General features: G+C 34.9%; 1 protein-coding gene across 2 annotated transcripts in view; it reads left to right on the forward strand.

Moving 5' to 3' along the window:
- Nucleotides 1-26977, forward strand: part of LOC150096497 (ubiquitin domain-containing protein UBFD1-like) — a 205522-nt gene that overhangs the window by 74969 nt on the left and 103576 nt on the right. For both annotated transcript variants that reach the window (XM_090408183.1, XM_090408182.1), the window contains exon 4: nucleotides 15304-15339. In XM_090408183.1, the coding sequence (XP_090264309.1) occupies nucleotides 15304-15339 (36 nt within the window). The remainder of the gene's footprint in view (nucleotides 1-15303; nucleotides 15340-26977) is intronic.

The raw sequence follows: 26977 nt of genomic DNA on the forward strand, positions 1-26977 counted from the left end.
GCTTGCAGCTGTGACATATGATGTCTTTTGCGAGAATTGTTTTCACTATACAGGTTTCATTATAGAGGGGTGCTTAAGGGTCAAAGCTGTATAACTGAGAGGAAACCTCCACATAGCCTTTAAAGGAATGCGGAGAACCAACCAGAGCTTCTGACCTAATGTCCAATCCTCACCTTCTCGTGGTGCACCCTGTTGAGTATCTATCTGGATACTGAGCGAACGAGGATGGGCTGGAAATTTGGGATTTAGCCGACCAAATTGTATTCTTATGCCGGCTGGTGCATCGCCAGGTTAAACAATGTCCCTGTTGTTTTCGCCAGGGAACCAGAGCGAACAGCGAAAAGTCAGCTACTGGAACAAATCTGAAAGCACACCCCAACTCAATATCACCAGAGCTAAAGATTGGTACTATCAACATAAGAAGCCTGAGTGGCAAAGAAATGGAGCTAGCTGAGGAATTAGATAAGTACCAGATCGACATAATAGGGATGACTGAAACAAAAAAGACAAAAACTGGTGAGATCCTTCTGAGTAATAAATACAAAATGTTATATTCAGGCAATGACAATCAAGAAAAAGAAGGAGTATCCATAGTATTCAACACAAAATACAAGGCAAATCTTCTTGAATGGCGAGCAGTCTCAAGTAGAGTGATGTGGGCAAATATCAGAATGGGGAATTGGACAATAAGACTTATTTGTTCCTATGGTCCCACAGAAGGTTCTACTAAGGTAGAAGTGGAGGAATTTTTTGATGCTTTAGAGAAAGCAACTGGCACAATGAAAAAGGAAAAGATGGTCCTTGTTGGGAATCTAAATAGCAGAGTAGGAAATGATTGTCAGACATACAAAAATATTTTGGGAAAATTTGGAGAAAAGAGCAAAGCTAATAATAATAACAAATATTTGTTGGATTTCTGCTCAGGACATGGACTAGTTATTACTAACACCGTGTTTAACATAAAAATGTGCACAAATTCACATGGAGAGAAGAGGCAAGGAATAAGAAAAGTCTCATTGACTATGTCATTGTTGATAGTGATGTATTCTCCCTGGTGCAGGACACCAGAGTGTACAGAGGATTTGAAATTGGAAGTGATCACTATTTAGTCTTGAGCAGGATAAAATTGAATTTCATATTGAAAAGAATAGCATGTAAGAAAGTTTTAAAGTTATTAAAAGTTGAGCAGCTCTCAGATGTGAACTGTAGACTAAAATACACAAAGATTATTGAAGAAAAAATGAAAGAGTCTGAGAATAGGAACCTTGGAGATTCAGTGGCAACAAAAGTCATGGGAGGACTTTGGCAAGAATATAGAAAATAAATATCAAGAAGGTGGTAAGATATTCTAGAGGTTGTTGAAGAAGCTTAGAAATGTAGGAAAGAGTATTGTAAAAGGAGTTAGAAATGGAGGAAAGAGTATTGTAAAAGGAGTTAGAGATGACAAAAAATGTCATGAAAACAGGAGAAAAAGATATCTTTGAAATAGGGAGTAATTACTTCAAAAAATTGCTGAATGAAACAAGCAGTGATAGCACAGTGGTAAAAAACACCCTACAGGCATACAGTCAGGAATGCATATCCATACTTGAAGTAGAAAGAGCCATCAAAGTCTTGAAATGTGGAAAGGCAGCAGGAATAGATGATATTCGACCAGAAATGCTGAAGTATGGTGGTATAAAAGTCTTACAGTGGCTGCACTGCATAGTTCAGAAGGCGTGGACAGAGGGACGAATTCTTGATGATTGGAGTAGAGCTCTCATAGTACCGATATATAAAAAGTGAAATAAAACTGAATGTGAGAATTACAGATGTATTTCCCTACTGAGTGTTCCTGACAAGATTTATGCCAGTATACTTGAGAAACAGTTGAGAAGAATTGTGGAAGAAAAGCTTGGTGAAGAACAAGCTGGATTCAGGCCAAATAGAAGCTGTCAGGATCAGAGCTTCACTTTACGACAGATAGTTGAGAAAGCATGGGAGTATAACAAAGATCTGTATTTAAGTTTTGTCGATCTGGAAAAGGCATATGACAAGGTGCCAAGAGAGAAGCTATTCAATACGCTACAGTTATATGGTGTCAATGGGGTATTATATCAAGCAATACTTAGTCTTTATTTGAGTTGTAAGTCAACAGATAGAATTGAAGGAAGTACAGGAAGATGGTTTAATGTTAAATCTGGTGTGAGACAAGGATGCACATTATCCCCTCTGTTATTCATTATCTATATGGATCACATTATGAAGGAAAGTGGTATTAAACATGATATCAGAATTGGAGATGTTAATGTATGCTCTTTGCTTTATGCGAATGAAGTTATACTTCTAAATAAATCTGCTACAAGTTTGCAAGATTCCCTGACTAAATTGAATAACTGTTGTAATAGATATGGTATGAAGGTCAGCAATAAAAAAACAAAGACAATGAAAATAGGTAGAATCATTGAAAATATCAACTGTGTTGTGAATGGAACCTGTGGAACAAGTAAAACATTTCAGCAACTTAGGTATGATTTTTGGTGAAAATGGTAAATTAAATATGGAAATAGACAACAGAATCAACAAAGCTGGTATGGTAGGAAGTCAATTGAATAAATTCATATGGAATAAGAGAGAAATTAGTCAGAACACTAAATTAGCTGTATACAGGACATTGTTCAAACCAGTTTTAACTTATGGATCTGAGAGCTGGGTCAGAAGTAAAACACTTGATCAAAGACTAGAGACCACAGATATGAGAGTCCTGAGAAAGATTATAGGCTTGAACAGATGGCATCAATGGCAATATCATATTAAAAATGAGGATATTAGGAAAGAACTTGACATTGTCAGCATCCAAGAATGCTTTAGCAGAGCTAATCTCAGGTGGTATGGTCACTTAAACAGAATGGGCGAGATAAGATTAGCAAAGCAAGTGTTCTCTGCCAGGTTGGCAGGAAAACGACCCAGAGGAAGACCAAGATATAGGTGGATTGATACGGTATCAAGTGCCTTAGACGATAGAAATATAAGATCTGATAATGTTGGAGTCTTGACAAGTAACAGACTGATTTGTGTGAAATTGTGGATAGGAAGTTAGTAATGAGGTAAATTTTTCATGTAGTACTGTCATATCCTGTACACTCCCTTGAGGGTACATGTCAGGACTTTGATGATGATGAGGTTTCATTCCATTACCAGGCTATTGATATATATATATATATATATATATATATATATATATATATATATATATATATATATATATATATATATATATATATATATATATATAGACACACACACACACACACACACACACACACACACACACACACACACACACACACACACACACACACACACACACACACACAGAGAGAGAGAGAGAGGCATGTTTTAGTATTGGTTAGTTTAAATATTTATGATACACTTTGAAATGCCAGATAACCTAGTAAGACTTACAAGGTTAACAGTAAAAAATTCAGAAGCACAGGTTTAAATACAAAATGATTTAACTAATCCCTTGCCAATAACTCAAGGATTAAAACAAGGACACTGTCTGGTGACAATACTAAAGACACTGTAAAATAACAGTTCAGTGTACATTGTAGCATACGCAGATGATATTAACATCATATCAATAACTAAACAGTAAGTAGAAGAAACATATTTGGAACAAATCCTAAAACACACCCCCAACTGAACATCTCCAGAGTTCAAGATCGGTACTATCAAATAAGAAGCCTGAATGGCAAAGAAATGGAACTAGCTGAGGAATTGGATAGCTATCAAATTGGCATAATAGGTGTGACTGAAACAAAAAAAGACAAAAACTGGTGAGATCTTTCTGAGCAATAAATACAAATTATTATATTCAGGCAATGACAATCAAGGAAAAGAAGGGGTAGCCATAGTATTCAACACTAAATATGAGGCTAATCTTCTCGACTGGCAGGCAGTCTCAAGTAGAGTGATGTGGGTAAATATCAGAATGGGGAACTGGACAATGAGACTTATTTGTGTCTATCGTCCCACAGAAGGTGCTACTAAGGTAGAAGTGAGGAATTTTTTGAGACTTTCTCTAAAGCCTCAAAAATTCATCAACGAGGACCAACTTTTCTTTTTTCAACTGACAATGAAAAAGGAAAAGTTGGTCCTCGTTGGGGATCTAAATAGAAGAGTAGGAAATGATTGTCAGACATACAAAAATATTTTGGGAAAATTTGGAGAAAAGAGCAGAGCTAATAATAATGGCAAATACCTGTTGGATTTCTGCTCAGGACATGGACTGGTTATTGCTAACACAATGTTTCAACATAAAAATGTGCACAAATTTATATGGAGAGAAGAGACAAGGAATAAGAAAAGTCTCATTGACTATATTATTATAGTTAGTGATATTTTCTCCATAGTGCAGGACACCGGAGTTCACAGAGGATTTGAAATTGGAGGTGATTACCATTTAGTCTAAAGCAGGATTAAATCGAATTTCATATTTAAAAGAAGATCATGTAAGAAAGTTTTAAAGCGAATAAAAGTTAAGCAGCTCTCAGATGTGAACTGTAGACTAAAATACACAAACATTATTCAAGAAAAAATGAAAGAGTTTGAAAACAGGAACCAAACCTTGGAGATTCACTGGCATGCCCTGAAGAAAACATTCAGCCAGAGAGGCATGTGCTGAGGTTGTTTGCAAGGATAGAAAAATCAGAACTCATGGTGGACACAGGAAATTAAAGAGGCAGTGAAGGAAAAGAAGAAAGCATGTCAAATAAGTCAGCTTGTGCTCTTAGAGAATATAGAAACAAATGTAAGAAAGCTAAACACTGTGTAAAACTAGCTAAACAAAAGTCATGGGAAGACTTTGGTAAGAACATAGAAAATAAATATGAAGAAGGTCGCAAGATATTCTGGAGGTTGTTGAAGAATCAGAAATGGGGGAAAGAGTGTTGTAAAAGTAGTTAGAGATGATAAAGGTGACATGAAAACTGGAGAAAAAGATATCCTTGAAGTATGGAGTCATTACTTAAAAAAATTGCTAAATGAAACAAGCAGTGATAGCACAGTGGTAAAAAACACTCAACAGGTGCATACAATCAGGATCACATATCCATACTTGAAGTAAAAAAAGCCACCAAAAGCCTGAAATGTGGAAAGGCAGCAAGAGTAGATGATATTCAACTGGAAATGCTCAAGTATGGAGGCATAAAATTCTTTCAGTGGCTGCACTGTATTAGTTCAGAAGGGCTGGACAGAGGGACAAATTCCAGATGATTGGAGTAGAGCTGTCATATTACTCAGATATAAAAAGGAAATAAAACTGAATGTTAGAATTATAGAGGTATTTCTCTACTGAGTGTTTCTAGTAAAATTTATGCAATTACACTTGAGAAACGGTTGAGAAGATTTGTGGAAGAGAAACTTGGCAAAGAACAAGCTGGATTCAGGCCAAATAGAGGCTCAGATTCAGATTTTCACTTTACAACAAATAGTTGAGAAATGCACAAGACTTCAAGAATTACAGTTGAATAAAGTTGATGTCCCACACAATGAAAATCCTAGAAAGGGTTCTTGATGGAAGACTGAGGAAGGAGGTGGAGATTGCAAAGGAGCAATTTGGCTTCATGCCTCGTCGATTGATGACAGATGCTATCTTTGGGTTACGGCAGATGATTGAAAAGTTTCAAGAGAAGCAATGGGAGCTGCATCTGATATTTATTGATCTGGAGAGAGTATATAATAGAGTGCCAAGGCAAGAAGTCTGAAGGTGTCTAACGGAGGAGGAAGTACCGGAGAAACATGTCAGGTTGGTGCAGGAGATGTACAGAAATGTGAAGACAAGAGTTCAGACCTGCCTGGAGAGACAGAAAGTTTGCAAGTGACAGTTGGCTTGCATTAAGTTGTTTCCTGTTTAATATTGTGATGGAGGTGGTGACAGAGGAGGTGAGAGAAGATGTGTCTTGGGATATGTTGTATGCAGATGACATCGTGCTGTGTGCAGAATCAAGAGAAGAAGTGACAGCTAAACTGGAAAGTTGGAGGAAAGTACTGGAAGAGGGAGGTATGAGACTGAGCAGAAGTAAGACAAAGTATATGTGTTTCAAAGTGGATGGCAGCCAGGAGACAGATCTGGAGCTGGAAGGAAATGTCATCAGGAAGGTCAGTGACTTTAGATACTTAATTTCAACAGTGAAAGAGGATGGAGAGGCTGAGAAGGAAGTGGGATGCAGGATACAAGCAGAATGGAGGGACTTGAGAGAGAGATGACTGGATTGCTATGCGATAAGAGGATGCCGATCAATCTAAAAGGCAAAATCTACATGACAGTAGTGAGATCAGCTATGACGTGTGCTATGAAAACTGTGGCCGTGAGAAAAAATAACATCAGCAGGATGGAGGTAGCAGAGACGAGAATGCTTAGGTGGATGTGTGATATGATCAAAAAGGATCATCTGAGAAATGACTGTGTAAGGGGAAAGTTACGAACCTAGGAGCAAAGATCCAGGAGGTAAGGTTGAGATGGTTTGGTCATGTGATGAGAAGCGGAGGACGAGTATGTGGGAAGAAAGGTCATGCAGATGGATGTGCAGAGGAGGAGGAAGCATCGGCGTCCAATGAAGAGATGGAGGATGATGGTAGAGGAGGACTTGACGATGAAGAACTTGCATATGGTAAAAAGTGCCTTAGAAGATAGAATTATAAGATCAGAATGTTGGAGTCTTGACAGGTAACAGACTGATTTAGAAGAAAATGGTAGATAGGAAGTTAGTAATGATGTAAATTTTTCATGTAGAACTATTATATCTTGAGGGTACATATGAGGGATTTGATGATGACGATGATATATTTGGAACTAGAAAAATCAACACAAGAGATAGGATTAAAATTAACCAACAAAAACTACACGGGTTCTCGAGTTACGTTGGAGATCCGTTCCTACGGACCGACGTAAGGCAATTTTTGATGCAAGTCAGAATTACCATAGCCTTGAATTAACATGAGGCTAATTGGGATGCTGGTCTTCCAGCCAAAGAACAAGAAGCCTTTCCGTCTCAATCATGAGCCTACTATGTTTTTCCATAATCACAGTCAATTTCATGAGCGCCAATCCTTTGACATGTTCAAGGATGCAAACTCTCTCCTTGATAATAGTCCCGACTGTGGTACGACTTTAGTTCAACGTGCGGTTGATGTTCGTTGGCGTTTCTCCCTTTTTTTGTTATTTTAATAATGTCTAATTTCACTTCTAATGTAATGGCTTTCCTTTTCTTTGACACACTGCCATCAGAAGAGTAATGGCAGTGTGTCAAAGAAAAGGAAAAAAAAGAGACTTCACAGAGTCACAATGACTGTGACTAAAAAGTCACAGAGAGCGGATGTAAACAAAGCATACCCAAAGAGTGTATGCTGGGACCCAAGCGACGCCACCTCTCTCAAACAAACGGCACGTAACGGCATATTCTTCCGCCGCGCTCACAAACAAGTTCACCCCCAATGTTTGAATTTTACATCACGCTGCTTCAAGTCGAAATTTATTTTTAAAATTATTTATGGGATTACCGCCGTAAAGTCGAAACAATGCATGTCGAGGACAACGTAGGTCGAGGACCCCCGTGATGATTAATGCCAGGCAGAATCAGTTAACGGATACTATTGTGAAACTTGGGAATCTTAAAATTGAAAAAAGTAGAACAATTTAAATATTTAAGAGTAATTATCACCTAGACAACTAAATAAGACTAAAAGGTGGAAGTGCAGAATCGAATAAGGAGAGGTAATCAGACTTTCTATTCTCTCATGGAGTTCAAGAGATATTCATTAGAAGACTAAAATTAAAAATATATAAATCAATAATCAGTCTATTTATTACCTGTGGATGTGAAACTTTGTATATTTAAAGAGTGGAGAATTTGATTTTAGCTTTTGAAAGATAAATCCTAAGAAAACTATTTGGACCCATGCATGATAGTGATCTCTGGAGAATCAGATACAACCCTGAATTATATCAACTTTATGAAGAACTCTGGACAAGATATTTTTTTGTATGGAAAATGACAGTATTCTTATGAAGATGGGCAACAGTAAAGTTATTGGTAAAAGACCAAAAGGAAAACTTAAAACAAGATGGATAGATGCCATTAGTCAAGATAGCAACATTATACTACAGTGTCCAGACTGCAGAAGTAAAGTTTTGGATAGACAAGGTTGGAGTCAATAAATCCTTGAAGCCAAGGCTCAATTTTTGCTGTAGAGCCATAAGAAGTTTAAATATATCAACTAACCATAGAATTTCAATTAATTATTAGTTTCCACTATATCCTGAAACATATTTTTTCCCTTTGTATATTTTTTGATGGAAGCACTTGTTCCTGTCCATTGCAAAAACATGTTTAAGTGTTCAGTTATTTTGACACTGTATGTTACTAACAATGTTGTAGTCAGTGATTTTGTGTTCTGATCGATTGTTTAGATCATAGTAAGGTAAGTAGTGTCAGTTGTGTACATATTGTGTCAAATAGTCAAAAGGAGGTACTCACAAAAGAGGTTTCTTTGTAGACATGAATAAAAAGGCATGAAGCAGGAAATGCACATGCATGCAGTGCTGATAAAAAAAAAAAAGTTATGGTGATACTAGCAGAGTAGTAATCTGCTAGTACCTCCCGTTAATTTTGCTTTACCTCCTCTGTTAATTCTGTGCTGACTTTTAAGCTAGCACAAAATTAACTTATTAAAAAGAGGAAAACAAAAACTGATATTAGCACATTTGACTGAAATTATCAATGTCAAGACTGCTTTGAATTCTCATTCAAAAATTATATTGTATTTTAACAATACAGTATAATTTTTTACCCTTTTTCTGCTGCAGTAGCATGCATGATAGCACAGATTGGGTTCCACTTTAGCAAATAGATAATATATGTGGTATCTACAATATACAATAATGAAGATAATTGTGTGGACTTAGTGGAATGTTTTTATACTTAAAAAAGAAACAGAACATTCATCTGAAGTCAGTGCTTCCATGTCTGAGGATGCTGCAATTTCAGATTCAGTTCTTTTGACATCAGCTAACTTATGAATGCAGGACATCTTTAGTTAGTGATTCAGGAATAAACTAAAGTAGTTTGTGAAGCCCCAACACAAGTTGTTAGAAAAGAAGTAATATATTTTCAACTAGAAAAAAATAAGAGGAAAATATTTAAAAATGACCTTTGATTGTATAATGATCATTTGACCAATAAGAATCTGAGAGAGATTTTTCCACTGTTTGATAGATGGACAAAATTTATTTGTACAAAAATTATTAGGTCACATTTAAGAGACCATAGCTTCAGTTGTGTTTTCTAGGTGCTCAATAGTGTATGTTGAGTTATATATGCTTATGTTTTATAATCTTAAAAGTTATGTATGTTTTGAAATAAAATGCTGTTTCTTTATAATTTATATTAACACGTTCGCTGCCAACTACGAGTATACTTGTAGTTGGTATATGAGCCGCATAAGCCAACTACGAATATACTCGTATGTCGATTACCGACCTCCTACGAGTTAAACTGTATTATAAGCACGTTAATTTGGACCCTTCACTTGTGAATAAAGTGGAGAGCATGTCTGGGGACTTGGTAGAAGGAAAATAATTTCAGCACAAGTATAGTATATTATAAGAGGTATTGTTGCGTAAATTGCGTATTTATTAATGCAAATAAAGCAATTTTTTGAAGTCTTTTCAACATATACATATATTTATATACGATATATCATCATCTGAGTCATCGCTAGAGTCGTCTATAGGATTATAATCATCTTTGGAATCGGAACCAAATAATTCATTCCATTTATCATCGCTCATATTAGTGTAAGCTTCTAATTCTTCATCAGTAAGCTCTCTTTTACTGGCCATGGCATAATTGAAGGTTTTTATTTAGATAATTTTAAATAATAGTAAGACTAGATGCAATAAACCTTACTGCCTCTGAACTCAAGTTACACAGTCGTCAGCACATGTAAGACATAGGTGGTGGTGGTGGTGTGTGTGTGTGGGGGGGGGGTGATACAAGATTACTCGTAGGTGGCGTATAAAACAAACTTCTGTCTGATAAGTCAGCTACGAGATAACTCATACTGACCTTGTAGAAGTGAAAGTGCTTGGCGTGCGGTAACAAACTATGCCCGTGTTAACAAGGCAGCGAACGTGTTAATAAGATTAGTATTACATTATTTTCTTTAATATTTTTTTTGTTTTTTATGTCATGATTCATGTTTAACGAAATTTTTGTTTATTCATATTTATTGATTGTCTTTCCCAGTAAACCGATATTTATGAAAAAATTTCAAAGTACTAGTAATTGAAAAACTTGGTAAATTTTTATTCCCTGATGTGAAGTGTATCCAGAAACTAAGTTCCAATTGGCTGTAAATGAAAGAAATGTCAATATTTTCAATATTACATTTTTGTAACAAGTTTACACATACTCTTGGCCACTTCACATATTCATCTACATTGAGATGTTTGTCATATCAATGCTCAAGTTTTTATATCCTCTTTTTGAAAAAAACTAAGATATTTTCAAGAAGAAAAAATAAGCAGAAAATATTTAAAAATGGCCTTTGTTGTGAAATGATCATGTATGTTGTTGCTGTGTTTTGACCTTATTCTTATGGCTTTATTTATACTATCATTGTGGTTGAATTGTTGAGTTGCTAAAAATCTCTTGAAGTGGAGAAAAACATGGAATCCATTGGATGTGATATTGGGATATAGCACAGGTTCTTAAACTTTTTTTTTCTCATCTGTGACTCCTTTTAAATAATCATGTAATCAGTGTAATTTTCATGATTGACAACATTTATTTCTGTAATAAACTAAATAAATCAGAACAGACGCTTTTCTGTTAATGGAATTTATTCTGACATGCATCAAACTTGGGCTGGAGTCCCACAAGGTTCTGTTTTAAGCCCACTCCTATTTCTCATCTATATGAACAATATCCATCCTCACATAACAAATGACAAAAAAATAGCATGCTATGCAGGTGATGTAGCAATCTGGCACACAAGCAGTAATCCTCAACAATCTGAAAAAGTCCTAAATAATTCAATAAAAGACTTAGAAAAATAGTCAAAGGAACTTAAACTACAGAAAAAACATAACTTAGCATCTTCTCCACTGATAGAAAAAATAGACACAATTACAACCCCCAAATCAAAATATATAATACCAAAATAGAAAAAACAGAGTCTCCAAAATACTTAGGCCTAACCCTAGATATTGAACTGAGATTTACAACTTATATTACAAATATATCCACTAAAGCTCTTAAAAAAAAGCTTAATATCATCAAAAGGCTTTGTGGAATAAAGTGGGGTGCAAAACCAAAGACACTCAAAACTACATATATGGCACTCATACGACCCACTATGGAATATGCCTCATCGATCTGGGCTCCAGCTTATGCTAGCTCAAAAGAAAAACTTGACAGAGTACAATCAAGAGCAGCAAAAATTATCATAGGTGCAGTTTCATCCACAAATAATTTAAAAGCTCAACAAGAGTGTGGGCTTCATATACTAGAAGACAAGAAAACTCTCCACAATTAAATTCACTAACAGAACCAGGAGCCACCAACAGGATCACATCTCACTCAGGACTTTCGATGCATGGACAAGAAAATCTAGACTAAAGAGATCATCTACGTTACAATATGATCATGAAAAAAGATTGACTTAGAGTATCTATCCATTAAAATAAGCAAAGAGCCATTCTTTTCCACTATTCTACCAAAAAACACAATGATAAACTTAAATCTCCTTGAACCTTGCTCAAAAAAGGATTCACAGCAAGAAAATAAAAGAAAAAAACTTGACACTGTACATCACTTAAACAATCCAAACCATGTCTTTGCCTACACTGATGGATCATCTGATGAAGCACTCAATCAAGGAGCATCAAAATCTTTGAGACGTTGAGGTGGGGCATGATCCAAAAAAGGTTGAGAAACACTGCTCTGGATATATTCTACAAAATTTTGGAGGAAACTCATTACCTTGTGTCTGAAGAAAAATAATACTAAGAGCATGGAAAAAGGTACTCTTATTCTGATAATCAAAAAAGGTGAAGTAGAAGACTTGAACTATTGACCCATCAGTTTATTGTCAGTGGTTTACAAAAGTCTTGGCTCTAGGACTTGCACAACCAAAAGAACAGGCAGGCTTTTGAAGGTAGATCATATTCAACTTTGTAAATAGAGTATTGAGCAGTGTAATGAATACTAACTACCATTATGTCTTAGTTTTATTGATTATGAGAAGCCTTTGATTCACTAAAAATTTATCCAATAGCACTATGAAACCAACAGGTTGGTCCATATGTAAGGACCATAAAATCAGCATACATCAGTGCAACAATGACAATTCATTTTGTTGGAAATATAGAGACATACATAAGACAGAGAAATACATAAGATAAGGTGACAATATTTCCAAAACTATTCACAGCATGCTTAGAAGAAATATTCACATTTTCTTGATTGGGAAGAAAACAGTGAAGTAAATGGAAGATGTTCAAGCTATTTACACTTTGCATATGACATAGTTATCTTTACTTCAAGTCCACATGAATTGTGGTCTTGTATCTGTGAACACAAAATTGCTACCAAAACAGCTAGCATAACCTAAAGAAGACTGAAGTTATATTCAGTAGCTATATGCATTTAGAAATAGTAAAAATCAGCGATGATGAAATTTAATAAGTAGATCAGTGCATGTACTTAGGACAGTAGATATCAGTGGATCAAAATACTATGAAAGAAGTCAAAAAGATAGAGTGCTTGGGTGTGAAAACATTTGGAAAATTCAGTGTGTTCTTTCTATCTCATTATAAGGTTTAATAGAATAAATGTTTTTTAAATATAAATAATTAAAAAACATGTTTAATCAAGCCTATATTTCATCTCAGTCACTGAGATATTGTCAGGGAAACAATATTAAAATTGCAAAACCGCATAAAATTGCTCAAAGCATGGCGTTGTGCAGTTATTCATGTGGAAAAAGTTAGACTAAAAGCCTAAAGTCCTGTGGTGCTGTTGGGAACTCCTTCCCATCCAATAACTGATACCATGCTGCAGAACCCAGCATGCTCTTCAGATGGTCATAATTTCCTGCTTCGTAGTTCAGCATGTAACCTTTTCTGAATGGAACATTCATTAACCTAGTCACTGTCCAAGTGAGTACTGCATGATACTGTCACCAACCGGAGACAGAATAGTTATGTTTTTAACTGAAACATCCTCTGACACTATAATCACATCTAACATTCTTTGACCACAAATTCCTTCTGTCACATGAGGAAGTTGTCTTGCACAGCTCAATAATAAATTAGTTTCATTCTACCAGTCAGCGTTCAGATAATTAAAGTCCCCTATTATGATTACTCTTTTTTACACCCATCATCTTTATTTGGTGATGCATTTCTTCACCACTAGCAACCGATCCAATAGGTCTGTAATAACACCCCACTATGTATTTGATCTTGTTAACACGTTCGCTGCCACGCTACTTTTGCATGGTCTGTTCCCCTACGCCAAGCAGTTTTACTTCTTCAAGGTCAGTACGATAATCTCGTTACCGGAGGTAAACGTCCTACGAGTATACTCGTAGTTGGGTTGTACAGAGCATATACGTTCTATGAGAATACACAGTTTTGATGCTCGCCCCACACGCCAAGGATTTTCACTTCTTCAAGGTCACTACAATAATCTCGTTCCCGGCGGTAAGCGTCATACGAGTATACTCGTAGCTGGCTTGTGAAGCAGGTTTACCCACTACGAGTATACTCGTAGTTGGCAGCGAACGTGTTAATCTCCACCTCACACCAGATGGCTTCAAATCTGCCACATGAAAAACTGTTACACTAACTGGATTCAAGTCATCTGATATGATTAGAAGCATGATTTCTCCCTTTCTCTTCTATCCTTCCTAAAAATATTGTATCCTTTACACTCAATACCAGTTCTTATGATTCTGATAGCCAGATCTCACTAATGCCTACACTCCAAGGTCTGAACATATTGACCAAGGCAACAAACTACCCCTTTGTTTCTGATACACCTAGTATTCGTGTACAGACATAATAAGCTACCTACTTGTTGCTTTGTATACTCTTGTCTCTAGTCTGTGTGACACAGTTGGACAACTTGCAGATCCCTGTTCTTCTCTAGTGTATAATTAAAAATGCTTGATGGGTCCAAACTGGATGAACACAGAATCGAAATCATTCTCTCCTCATAATCATTTTCATGATAATGTCCATTCCCATCTTTAACATAGTTACATATCATTGTCACTCTTACACAGATTCTCACAATTCCTCCCTTCATAATTCAGTTCCCTGACTGTGTTAAGTCTTTTATCAATTAATAGTTTTTCAAGATTCCTGATGCCAAATGCATTCAAGTGTAAGCCGTCCCTCTTATACAAATCCATTCCTTCCTCAAACTCACTCCACACATCCAAAAACTTGCATCCATTCCTTCTGCACAGCCTTCACATCGAGTCAAATCGTTTGACATCATAGCCCTTCTTCGTAATTCATTTCCATTATATCTAGGTAATATATGAACTATTTTTACTTCCTCACTCTTCCCTCTTGTCTCTTCCAACAACCTTTTCATATCTTCTCTTATACTGAATTTATTGCTAGTTAAGTCATTGGTACCTAACATATTACAACCTCTTTTGTTTTGCTCTTCTGTTTTTCAATTGCTTGCACTATATTTTTAATTTTTGCTCTGAGAAAACTTGATGTTATAACCTGCTCATCAATGGCGTGTTTTATGGTCACCATACCAAATAACATTCTTCTTTGTACAGTCAACTTTACTTACCCAATTTCATTATTACATACTAGCTTACCTCATTCTGTGCTTTTTTGATTTCCATTTGCTGCGGAACTTTATTCTCCCTATGTGCCTTTAAATGCTGCTCAACTGTCTGTAATTCCCTTGTTATCTGTCTAATAATCTGCTTTAACCTAGTGATTTCGGAAGTTAAATTATTTTTAGTATCGTCTTTGGGAGAATTAATTGGATTATTAATTAATATATTATTAGAAAATAATGAAAGATAAATGCTCAGTTCAAATTAAAAAAAAAATCAGTGAAATGAAACTTTTTGTTCCATGAATTTAAATATTTTTTCCTTTAGTGTGGCTTATACAAGGTTATGAAATATGGTAAAATATTATTTTTGCACATTATTTACTGAAGATTCATTAATTAATCCAGAATGAGCCTAAGGAATTTAATTTCTCAAATGTTTTTTCAGGTGTACCAGCACCAATGCAAAAGGTGATGTATAAAGGTTGGTTCTTTTTTATCACTGTTTTTTTTTTTTTTTTTGAGTATTACTCCTTAATAGAATTACATTACATAACCATGGTAATGTTTATTTTTAGAGTTCAAAAAAAAAAGGGAGGAAAAAAGTGTAGATATAAATGACTAAAATTTTTGTAGGTGAATTTGTAGTGTTATCATGAAATAACATTAAGCATCAGTAAGCTTATTAGAAGTGATTGCATCAGTGTTAGAATTACATCACTGTTAATTTTTGCCAAGTCGTAGAGATGCAAAAAAAACCGTTTTTTTTTTTTTAATTTTTTTAAATTAAATTTATAATATCTAATTTTAAGTTTGAAGCTGGATAATAAATGGATGTTGACCGAGCAACTGTTTGTGTTAATCATGGTACAAAGTGAAGTCATGGTGGTGGAGAGTTCAAAGTTAACCGGATTGATTATACCCTTTCTACACAACTTCAGACAACTAGACAACTTTTTAGGGAGGTTTTAGGTGCCCTACACCCAAATGTGTAAACAGTATTCCAAGTTTGGGTGGATTTCACATTTATATATTGTTAGCAGTAGTTTAGATAAGAAATATTGTCTTGGGAAGAAAAATATCCCATGTTTCTTGGCAGTTGAAAAAGCACTTGGTGAGATGTGCTTATTCCAGAACATGCTCCATCTGTAAGTCAACTTAGGGAGTTAAATTTGTTACTGACACCCCCCCCCCCTCCTTTAAATTAGCCAAACATTTATCTAAATCTTTAATTCTACTTACTGGCAATTCTCTTTATATAAAAAATTCCATACATTTCACATCCTTAATCCAGAATTTAGTTTTAAATAATAATGATATCATGGTGTGCTTTGATGTTGTCTCCTCTTTCACAGATATTCCCTTTCTGACACTCTAAATTTACTGAAAAATGCTTTCCCTTCTGGCATTATTGATCTTTTTAATTTTGTTGTCCATACTGGTTACTTCTCTTTTGGTACCTTTATATAAAACAGATGGAAGGTACTTCCATTGGTCCCCCACAGGCCAGTTTCTATATGGAATATTTTGAAAAATATGCACTTGATACTGCCAATCTCCAAGTTTTTATTTGGTTAAGGTGTATTGATGATGTGTTGTCTATTTGACAAAATGGCTCCAACACATTACTTTTCCTCTTCCATCTCAACAGTCAGCACCCCAAAATCCAGTTCACTATTGAAAAAGAAAATGACAACAGCTTATTACCTTTTTTTAGTTACTCTAATTACATGTCTGCCCAATGCCACCCTTTCTTTTTGCAGTGTACAGAAAGCCTAATCATACAAGTAGATACATAAATTCTCTCATCCTCCCCCTCTCAACAATATGGTGTTATCCAAACCCTTGTCAACACAACCTCCAATCTGTGTTCCATCTAAACTTCCCTTGCAGTGGAACTTACCTTTATGTCAGACCTTCCTGTCCAATGTTACAGTGCCAAAAAGATCTACAAATTATGTCCCTCCCATCTACCTCCTCATTCCTCTGAACATAAAGACTACAGTAATGCCATTACTATTCTCTATATCGAAGGCACTTCAGGAATTTGACATTGGTAACACAAAAGAAGAACATAAAAAATACATCTGCCACCACAACTATGGTCAGTCAGATCTAGCATTGGATATCTTGCACAGAATCAGATGGAAGAAAACTGTTTTGCTTCATCACAGTAAATGCAAACTTGAAAGATTCCTTTTGGAATCAGTGGCATATTCAAAGAACCAACCTAATCTTCATACAACCATGAAAGTTTAATTCTTAGTCAGGAGACTTAACAATTAAACTTTAATTCTTAGGCCTCCTGCACAACATCTAAAGCCAACCAGCAGTACCCATAGAGGGCACCCCTCATAAGATTTTAATCTTCATTTTGTCTACTTTCATTTCTTCCACTTATTGTTTCAGGTGTGTTTTTATGTATGTTATTTCAATTTTAACATTGTATTCCTGAAGATGTCTCTGTGACAGATGAAATATTGAAACAATTAAACCTGCTATTTATTTATTTTTTGTGCTGTAATTATTCCATTAAACTGTATCATAAGTATAAACCAACACATAAGCCTAAAACTCAAAGTTTGATACTGTTTGGAGAACTGAGTGTTTTGAAGTGTGATCTTTCTTGTGAGAGATGTAGCAAGATGGTATTTTGGTAACATTGAAGTTTGTAAAGTTATCCTTACCCTCACTGAAGAATAGCATGCAGATTAGAGTTTAAAGCATTGGTTATGAGTTATGAGCAAATGAAGAAGTGGAATAAATGATACTGTCATCAGCAAAGCTATGGATTGGTATTTGCTGTTAGTAGCTATTATTGCTAATGACATATACATAGATATCCCTATGCTTGATAAGCAGAATTCAAGCCTGATTGGAATGGGAGTGGAATTGAAGCTAACTACTAACTAATTTCTGGTATAGAAATTAATGCATGTTCATTTCACTTCATATATAAAAATGTGTGCATTAATGAGATTTGTGATCTTGGGGAAATGGTTGACATTGGACTTGCAGTGTTCTGAGAGCACACTGCAGGTGTTATGAAGGCTGCAAGTGATAAGAAGTTCATTGTTGACATGTAGGGATAAGGAAATGGGAGTGACTCCGTGTAAGGCATTGGCCAGACCATACATGGAGTATTGTGCACCAATTTAGTCACCTAGTTTTCATTGTGATATGGAAACACTAGAGAGGATTCAGAGATGAATGACCAAAATGATATCAGAATTCTGAAATGTTGGCTATGCAGTTTGGTAAATAGGAAGTAAAGAAGTGAATATGATAGACCTTAAAGTTAGTGAAGGGGTTTTACCAGATTAATACATAAGGGATTATAAAAAGAATAGAGGTTGAAATGAGAAGAATGAAAGCTATCCCAGGAGTTGTGTAAAGATGTATGAGGAGTACATTTTTTACATGGATAGTGGTTGATGAGTGAGCATGATCAGAATGCAGGGAGTGTAAATAATTTCTAGGCCGGCCCAGTATGATAGACATATTGCTAGTCAAATGGGTCACTCCCACAATGAGTCTTACTCCAAGGAAATTGCTGTATAGGGAGCGATTTATGAGAAATATCCAGTTATTTGCTGATGACACAAAACTTATTTATAAATAAAGAGTCAGTGAAGATTATAAGATTGTGTAAAAATCCTGCAGCAATTGAAATGGACATATGATCAAAGAATAATGGTTACAAGTCTGATGCAGCAAAGTCTTAAGTAGAGGATCATCAACAGTGGCTTCTTTGATAAATTTTTGCATCTGTTTGGAGATTTTTTTTTAATTAATGAAAAGAATTGGAGGCAAAAACTTATGCTCTAAATACACATATTTAAATCAGAAATATGAAAAGCTCCTGAAAAATTGGTGAGTTTTGTTGATTTATTAAGTGTTTTCTTAGATTTAATTGTGTATTTTTAGTATATTTTTATAGTTTTTTAGTGTAATTATTGTGCTACAGCATTTTATAACATAATTGCAGAAATATTATTAGTTTTTACTATTCTTAAGAATTGCACTGAAAACTTGTCACAACAAGGCAGTGTGTGTCTAAAGCTCAAGTTGTTACTACTGAGGAGAGCATTTTTGTCCTAATGAACAAAAGTACTGCTGCAGTGATGATAATTTATCTGAAGATAAGTTGACATTGGAAATATCTTGATTAAAAGAAATTATTAGAAAATCGACTAGAGAATTGGAAAAGGTGTAAAAACGTTTGACTAAACTTAGACAGGATAAGAAAAAGGATCAGAACAAGAACAGGCAGGAAAGTACTGAACCTAGTAATCATAATATTAATAACAACAAGGTAAGTCAGTTAAAATCTAAGAAAAAAGAGGTGATATTGTATGATGACTCAATCTTAAAATTTGCACTCCCAGGAAACTAGAAGGGAGTCACCACTTCTAGTTTCCTGGGAGTAAAAATTAAAAATATCACAAATGTAATTGAAAACCAACAAAGAAAAGTAAAAGAGATAGTAGTTCTGGTAGGTACTAATAATTTAAGTAGTGACAAATATAGTACGAGAGAAGATATGACACGTCTGTTGGAAGAAGTGAGAAAGAAATGTGCAAGAGTAAAAATTGTAGGATTTCTACCTAGATATGACAGTACTGAGTTAAGAAGAAGGGCGATGATAGCAAATGATTTAATGTGCAAGCTCTGCAGAAGAAATGGATGCAAGTTTTTAAATGTGTGGAGTGTGTTTGATGGCAGAAAAGACTTGTATAAAAAGGATGGCCTGCACTTGAATTCATTTGGCATCAGGAGCATGGAGAAACTACTCCTTGGTAATTTCCTAGGAGCCTAATGCAGATAATCAGGGAAACTACATCAAGAGAGGAATGTGAAAAATCTGTGTGAAAGTTCAACTGTAGTATCCAAACATGATAAAGATATGAATGTATTCAAATATGGTTATGTATGTGGTGAAGGGATGAGAAAATATGCATTGGGTTCTGACCTTTGAAGTATGTCTGGGGAGGGAAAAGAGAAATTTCTAAACAGACCAAATAGATTGCATATCTAATTATAAGAATAGGCTAGGTGGTAATTTATTTTGTCTATACACAGATACTAGGAGCATCAGAAACAAAGGGTTGAGTTCGTTGCTTTATTGAATATTGTTGGTATTAGTGAAACTTGGCTATTAGATTCAGATATGGTAAGCGGGATCGAGTAATGGATGTACTATTTTTCGGAATGACAGTGGAGATAGGAGAGGAGGAGTACTACTAATGATATCAGATGACTTAAGTCCAGTTAGGGTACAAACACAAGAAAACAATGATGGTAACAATATCCCATATAGTGGTGAGTTTCAGTCTATTTGGTGTGAAGTGGAGATTAACAGAATGAAATATGTGGTGAGGTATTGCTACAGATCTGGCAGCTCATTTGTAGGAGATGAAGAAATGCATTGCCAGCCTTATGGGTACCAAATGAGTGATCAGAGTGATCATTATGGGCGACTTTAATTTTCCAAACATTGATTGGGTAGAAGAGAAATCTCATGATAAGAAAGAAGAGGAATTTATTGAATTGTTGCAAGACAACAACTTTCTCAAGCAGCATGTGAAAGAAGGAACTTGAGGTCAAAGTGTGTTGGATTTGCTCATAGTGTCAGAAGGAGTCTGTTAAGAATATAGCTTTTTTACCACCAGTTGGTGACAGTGATTAAGCTTTGCTTGATCTAATTTGGGAAGTATCTAATTGTATTGATGCTCTGATTAAAACAGGTTACATGCTGAACTACAAAGCTGGAAATTATAATCAACATAGGAAAATATTATCTTTGGTCCCATGGTATCAGTTACTGAATGGGAAAAATGTCAGCAATGCATGGAATCTTTGAAATTTGCTTAAATGAGGTGGTATCTGAAGTATTCTTAGTGTTCAAAGAATTAATAGGTTGAGAGTGAAAGGGATGTGCAACTTTATTAAGCAATAGACCCATAAAAAGAAGTTGATGTGGAAAGAATATTGTGAGAATAAGAGTGATAGGAGTGATGAAATATATAAAACTCAGGCCAGAAAAGTAATCAGGTGCAGAAAGCTAAATCAGAATATGAAAAGAAATTGGCCATGCAAGCTAAAGACAATCCAAAAGAATTCTATTGTTATGCTGCAAGCAAAAGAAAGAATGAATGTGAAAGAATAACTTCATTGAATGCAGATGGTACTTGAGTGTCAGAAACTAATGAGATTTTCAGTTAATGAGTGCTCATTTTGCTAAGATATATCAATCAGGTGTATGTAAGATGGTGCACTATGCTACTACTACATTGGTTGAAGAATTAGAGGTTTCATGAAAATGAGGTTGAAGAGTTGTTGATTAACCTGGATAAAAATTTGTCTATAGGGACAGATGGAATAACAGCGTGTTTGCTAAAGGAATGTTCAGCCAAATTGGCTAGGCCTTTCACATGTTTGTATAACTTGAGTCTCAGCTCAGGAATGGAAGGAATGTATGATGGTTCCATTGTACAAGGGTGGCGCAAAATCTGACGTCTAACTACCGCCCTATTAGTATATCTGGTGTGGTGGTGAAGATTTTAGAGAAGTTGGTAAGAATTCGCATACAGAAATGGGTAGACAAACATGCTATACTCTGGAAGGAGTAGCATGAATTTGCTAAAGGAAGGTCATGTCTTAACAATTTGCTAATATTTTATAACAATGTTACAACCGAGTTGGATAAAGGGAATGGATGCACTATGATAATGTTGGATTTTTCTAAGTCATTTGATAGGATACCACACGAAAGGTTTTTGCATAAACTGGAGAATATGGGATTGGAATATAAACTCTTGACTTGGATCAGGGGATGGTTGACAGACAGATATGAAAAAGTGGTATGCAGTGGTGGGTGTGAATCTGCCAGATTTAAGGTGACCAGTGGATAAAGAAGTCATTTTACTTCTTTATAAGGCTTTGCTAAGACCACACCTGGATTATTGCATGCAGGGTTCAGTCCTTGGGCCATTATTGTTCGATCTGTACATTAATGACATCAGGCTGGGTCTAACATCAGATGTGCAATTTTTTTCCGATGATGTGAAGATAGGTAGGGCAATCAGGGATGCTACTGATATTCAGCACTTACAAAATGATTCGAATAGGCGGAATTATTATGAAATTTGGGCAAACAAAAATGACTGTCAGTTTAATGTTAGTAAGTGTCAAGTTATGCACTTTGTCATAATTGAGTTCCAGCAGTATATTATATTAGCAGGATTATGCTACAAGAAACTGAGGAGGCAAGGGATGTTGGTGTGTTGGTGGATAGGAATTTGAAGTTCAAAGGTCACATAGCAAAAGTTGCAAATACAACAACTCAGGGGATAATTGCAATGCTGAAGCTTACCTTGACATATAAGGATAAGGAAGTCATTTTGCCTCTTTATAAGGCTTTGATAAGACCACACCTGAATTATTGTGTGCAGATTTGGTCTCCTAGGTTGTTCCAAGCGGATAAAGAAGCTGTGGAAAGGATGCAAAGAAGAGTTACAAAGATTATATCCGGATTATGGGATTTAGATTATGAGGACAGATTGCGATTATGTGGATTGCAGACTCTGGTCAACAGAAGAAATAGGGGTGATATGATAGAGGCGTATAAACTTTTGTATGGGTATTATAGGATATCATCTGATACAATTTTTCGTTATATGGAAGGTGGGGAGAGAACACTGTGGCATCCATGGAAGTTAAGTTTGTTCACAGTGAAGAAAGGGATAAGAGCTAGGATTTTCTCCAAGAGAGCAGTGAGGAAGTGGAATAGTTTGCCTTTAGGAGTAGTGAGTGCATCTAGCGTGAATGAATTTAAGGGAAGTTATGACAGCTGGTTTAGGTGACTTATAGCCTCCCTCGATGAGTTCTTGACTCCCTGAGGTCTCAGATAATAATAACATCATCACAAGACTATTCTTTTTTCGAAAATATAACTAGTACACAATAAACTGTCATTAACATTATTTTAATATTAATATAATGTAATCAAAAATGTAAATGTGACAACACAGTTTTCCAGTTTAAGAAACAAGCTTAACATTTTGAGTCTTTCACTAGGTTTGAAAATGAAATTTATGATGTATTCACCAAATGTTGAATTAAGAAGCTCATCATCAGAAATCATGTTAGAAAGATTATTGTAATGGCTGAACACCAAAAAGACGTACAATACAAAAGAGAACAAAAAACGGGTCTTGCTTTCCATACCACTTCCACTGGACACGATGTACTCTGGCAAAAAACGATGATGTCATACATAGAAAACAACAGTTATATAAGAAAATTTAAAGAAGCTGCTACTATGCTAAAAAACCCAACCCAATGCAATAAAAATCAAGGTTTAATTCTCCATCAAGTGTGGTCAGCTCTAATAAAAAATCTACCTCAATCTGAGCTTGGACTGTATGAATGAGAACAAGAACACGTGACATCGTCCAGTATTGTTCACCGTCAATAATGTTTTATATCTGCATTCTGTTATTTGAGTTTATGAATAGCCAGACGTTTATGATTTGTATTTATTAATTCTCTTGTTTAAACTTTAATTTATACTATTTATCCCCTGAAGATGTAAATCCTACGATTTACGAAACTTGTCGGGAACTATTATTTCAGTATTTTGTATAACTGAATAATAAAAAATGTGGTGTAATCACCGAAATATATCTTTTGAACCAATTAGCCACAGAAGTCTACACCTGTACTTAAGAATAAAAAGTTTTATTATATCCATAATGTACCTAATTTGCATTGTTCATACTTTATAGCAAAAGAAATTACTATTTATTTCTATTACTGTGGCATTTTTTGGAGGAGAGGGTGGCTCTTCACTCAGAAAGATTTCTGATCTGGTCTAATTATGCACTTTGGGATCAAAATATTAAACTCTGTATTACTCTTTGATAAATCTGGATTTTGGAGATGATAGTGGATAGGAACCAAATTTTAGCTTCTAAGAGCATATTGCAAAAGTATACAAAATAGCTAAATAATTTGCTTGGATGTTTAAGGACACATTGATAGACGATAAGGAATAATAATCATCCTTATCTCTTATGTAGATGCTTATTATTCTCTTCTGTAAAGGTTTGATATGGTCACTGGACTACTATGCACAGCTTTATTTTCCTGGGTGTTTTGTGGATGTGAACATGTTGGAGAGCATTCAGAGGAATGTGACCAAAATGGTAACCAGTTTGTGGAGTGCTTGCTTCCTATGAGAATATACTGAATGTAATCTGTGAATAATGGTTAGGAAAAATTTCCTGTGATTAGTTCAGACTCCATGGAGGTTCCCATATGATAATCCCAAATTATCTGATGAATTGGGGGTAGGGGAAAGATGTATTTTACAGTTCAACAAATTCCCATTAATCTGATGAATGGGAAGAGATATAAATTAGCGAATAATCCTTTAGAAGCAGTATACATAAGCATGTAGACTTTGCCATTTCTTGGTTAGATAAATAAGAGTTATATAAGTTTATTCCAATGTCTTAAACTTATATATACCACACACACACACACACACACAGTGGTTTTATATATACAGTAGCAAACAAATAAATCCAAACACATTTTAATAAAAAGTTTTAATTTCACAAGAAAATAAGTACAAAAATTAAACTCCATCTTTACCTAATAAATTATGTCAGGGGTGTGCAACCCATTGATTGGGATCGACCGGTATATCGCAGAGTGATTTTTGGTCGATCTCTTGTGTATTCCTCCTTACTCACAAATTTAATTAAAACTGAAAACATAATATTTTATTTATCATTATTTTGTATTATTTTTAATTCGCTTTAAGTGTATTGCTTTGTTTATTTATTTTCGTTAAAATTGTCAAATCAGTAATTTTCTTATAAGTTCAGGTGAATGAATTAATTTGGATCAGTGGAAGTCAAACAGCGAGCCGAGTGAATACGATTATTAGCAAAGTGTAAAAACTTGATTGTAGCTTAAATATTAAATATTCCAAAGCACATTACATCAATTTTTTACTTAGGTTAAGTCCCATGTGAATATTGTAAAAAAATAAACTTGGTTTGTCTCAGTATAGTTTGTATTAGATGTTTTTGTAAATAACTCTTTTGAAGCTAACTGTATATACTGCTTTAATAAGAATGTTAGAGTGTTAAAAACAGAGGCAATGTTTTGTCGCCGAAGCTGTACATGGCGGCATTAGAAAGATTGTTATCGAAACTTGTATGTATGAGAAAGGCTTGCAGGCTCTAAGTGTAAACATCTCCGAAGTCAGTCAGAAAGAGTTCAAACAACTTTCTGATGGCCGGCAACTTACAATCAAAAGAAAGCAGAGGAGAACAAATGGTGTGCTGAACTTGAAACTTAAGATGAAAGACTCATACCGATTTTTTGGGGGTTGCCAAACTTCATGCGAGGTCTCAGCGGAGGCCTAATAAAATGCGACTGAAGCAAGCAGAAGGGGGTCCCGGTTTCAGAATTGCTGTCAGAGAGAAGGCCACCCGGTCCAGAGTTGCCTTCAGAGAGACTGCCCGGATCCACGTTGCTTGAGAGAGGAGTTTCCCACTTCCAGAAAGGAGCTTCTCGGTTTGAGACGTCGCTAGAGAGAGAGAGAGACAGAGAGAGACTACTTCTAGGCCACAGACAAGGTTTCAAATTGACGAAAGGAAGAGTTCCAATTGCCGGATAAAAGTTTCCAGGCCAGGTTAATGTCAGACATTCACCAGTGTGTTGTGTTTTCATTACAATTTGATGAATCTATTCAAGTAAAGAAGAACTTTTGAAAATGATACCATTATTGGGGAGGACTAGGGGAGAAGACATTTTTTCGCCATTTGATGAATTTGTGAAACAACACAAACTTCCGCTTTTTAAACTTGTGTCTATTATTACTGATGGTGCTCCTGCAATGATAGGTAATAAATCAGACTTCTTTTCATTATGTAAAAACGATGACAAATATCCAGAATTTTTAATATACCACTGTATTATTCGCCAACAAGTACTGTGTAGTAAAAGATTAAACACAAAAGATGTTTTGAATATTACATTTAAAATTGTAAATTCTGTTCGAAGAAAAGCTCTGCAACGCCGGTTATTTAAATTACAGACAGATGATAATAGGGAACTTCTGTTGTACAATAATGTTCGCTGGCTCAGCAGAAGTAAATTTTTAGAAAGATTTCTTGCATTAATTAATGATATAAAAAATTTTCTAGATGAGTGATAAAAGATGGTTGTTATACTTATCATTTTTAGTAGATTTCTGTACAAAATTAAGCAATTTAAATTTAGAGTTACAAGGAAGAGATAAAAATTTAATTGACGTGTTAAGTTCAATAAAAAGTTTCCAACAATACTTACTTTTATTAAAGAAAAATATAAACGACCGCGAATTTAGACATCTCCCATATTTATTAAAAAATTAAAAAAAAAAAAAATCAAGAAATGCTTTTCTATGATTTAAAAGAATTTATTCGTGAAATAGAATTAGTTGAGGAAGAAATAAATTCAAGATTTAAAGATTTTAATAAATCTGAAATGATTGTATCTTTTATCAATAATCCATTTCAAGAAAACTTGAACATCACAGAAATTTCAAATAAAATTAGTGGGCTGTTTGATATAAACCAAGCTGAAGTAGAACTTGAGATAATAAACATTCAGAATAGTTTACATTTAAAATCAATAAACAATGAAGTCATTTGGAAGAATGCACATGAAAAATTCCCAATATTAATGATATTGCGCGAAATATTCTGTCGTGTTTTGGATCGACATACTTGTCAGAATCCACTTTTTCAAATATGACCGCCATAAAAAATGAATTAAGAAACTAAATTACAAATGATCATTTGGATGATTGTCTGCGATTGGCCACTTCTTCATATCAACTTGACTATGAAGATATTGCGAGGTTCAAACAATGCCAAATTTCACATTAACTTTTTTTTTTTTAATCAACCAGCATTTCCTGTAACTTGTGAGTTTGTAATCAATCTGTTGTTTTTTCTAACTTTGGTTTTCCAATATAGAGAAATAAATATTTTATTCCAGTATATTTAATTTTTTTTGTTGTATTAAAATATTTGTTGTATTAAAATAATTAAAAGTGA

Source organism: Typopeltis vanoorti, chromosome 18 (assembly GCF_054136105.1).
Source record: "Typopeltis vanoorti isolate ZY-2024b chromosome 18, IOZ_Tvanoo_1.0, whole genome shotgun sequence".
In the NCBI taxonomy this organism is placed as follows: Eukaryota; Metazoa; Arthropoda; class Arachnida; order Uropygi; family Thelyphonidae; genus Typopeltis; species Typopeltis vanoorti.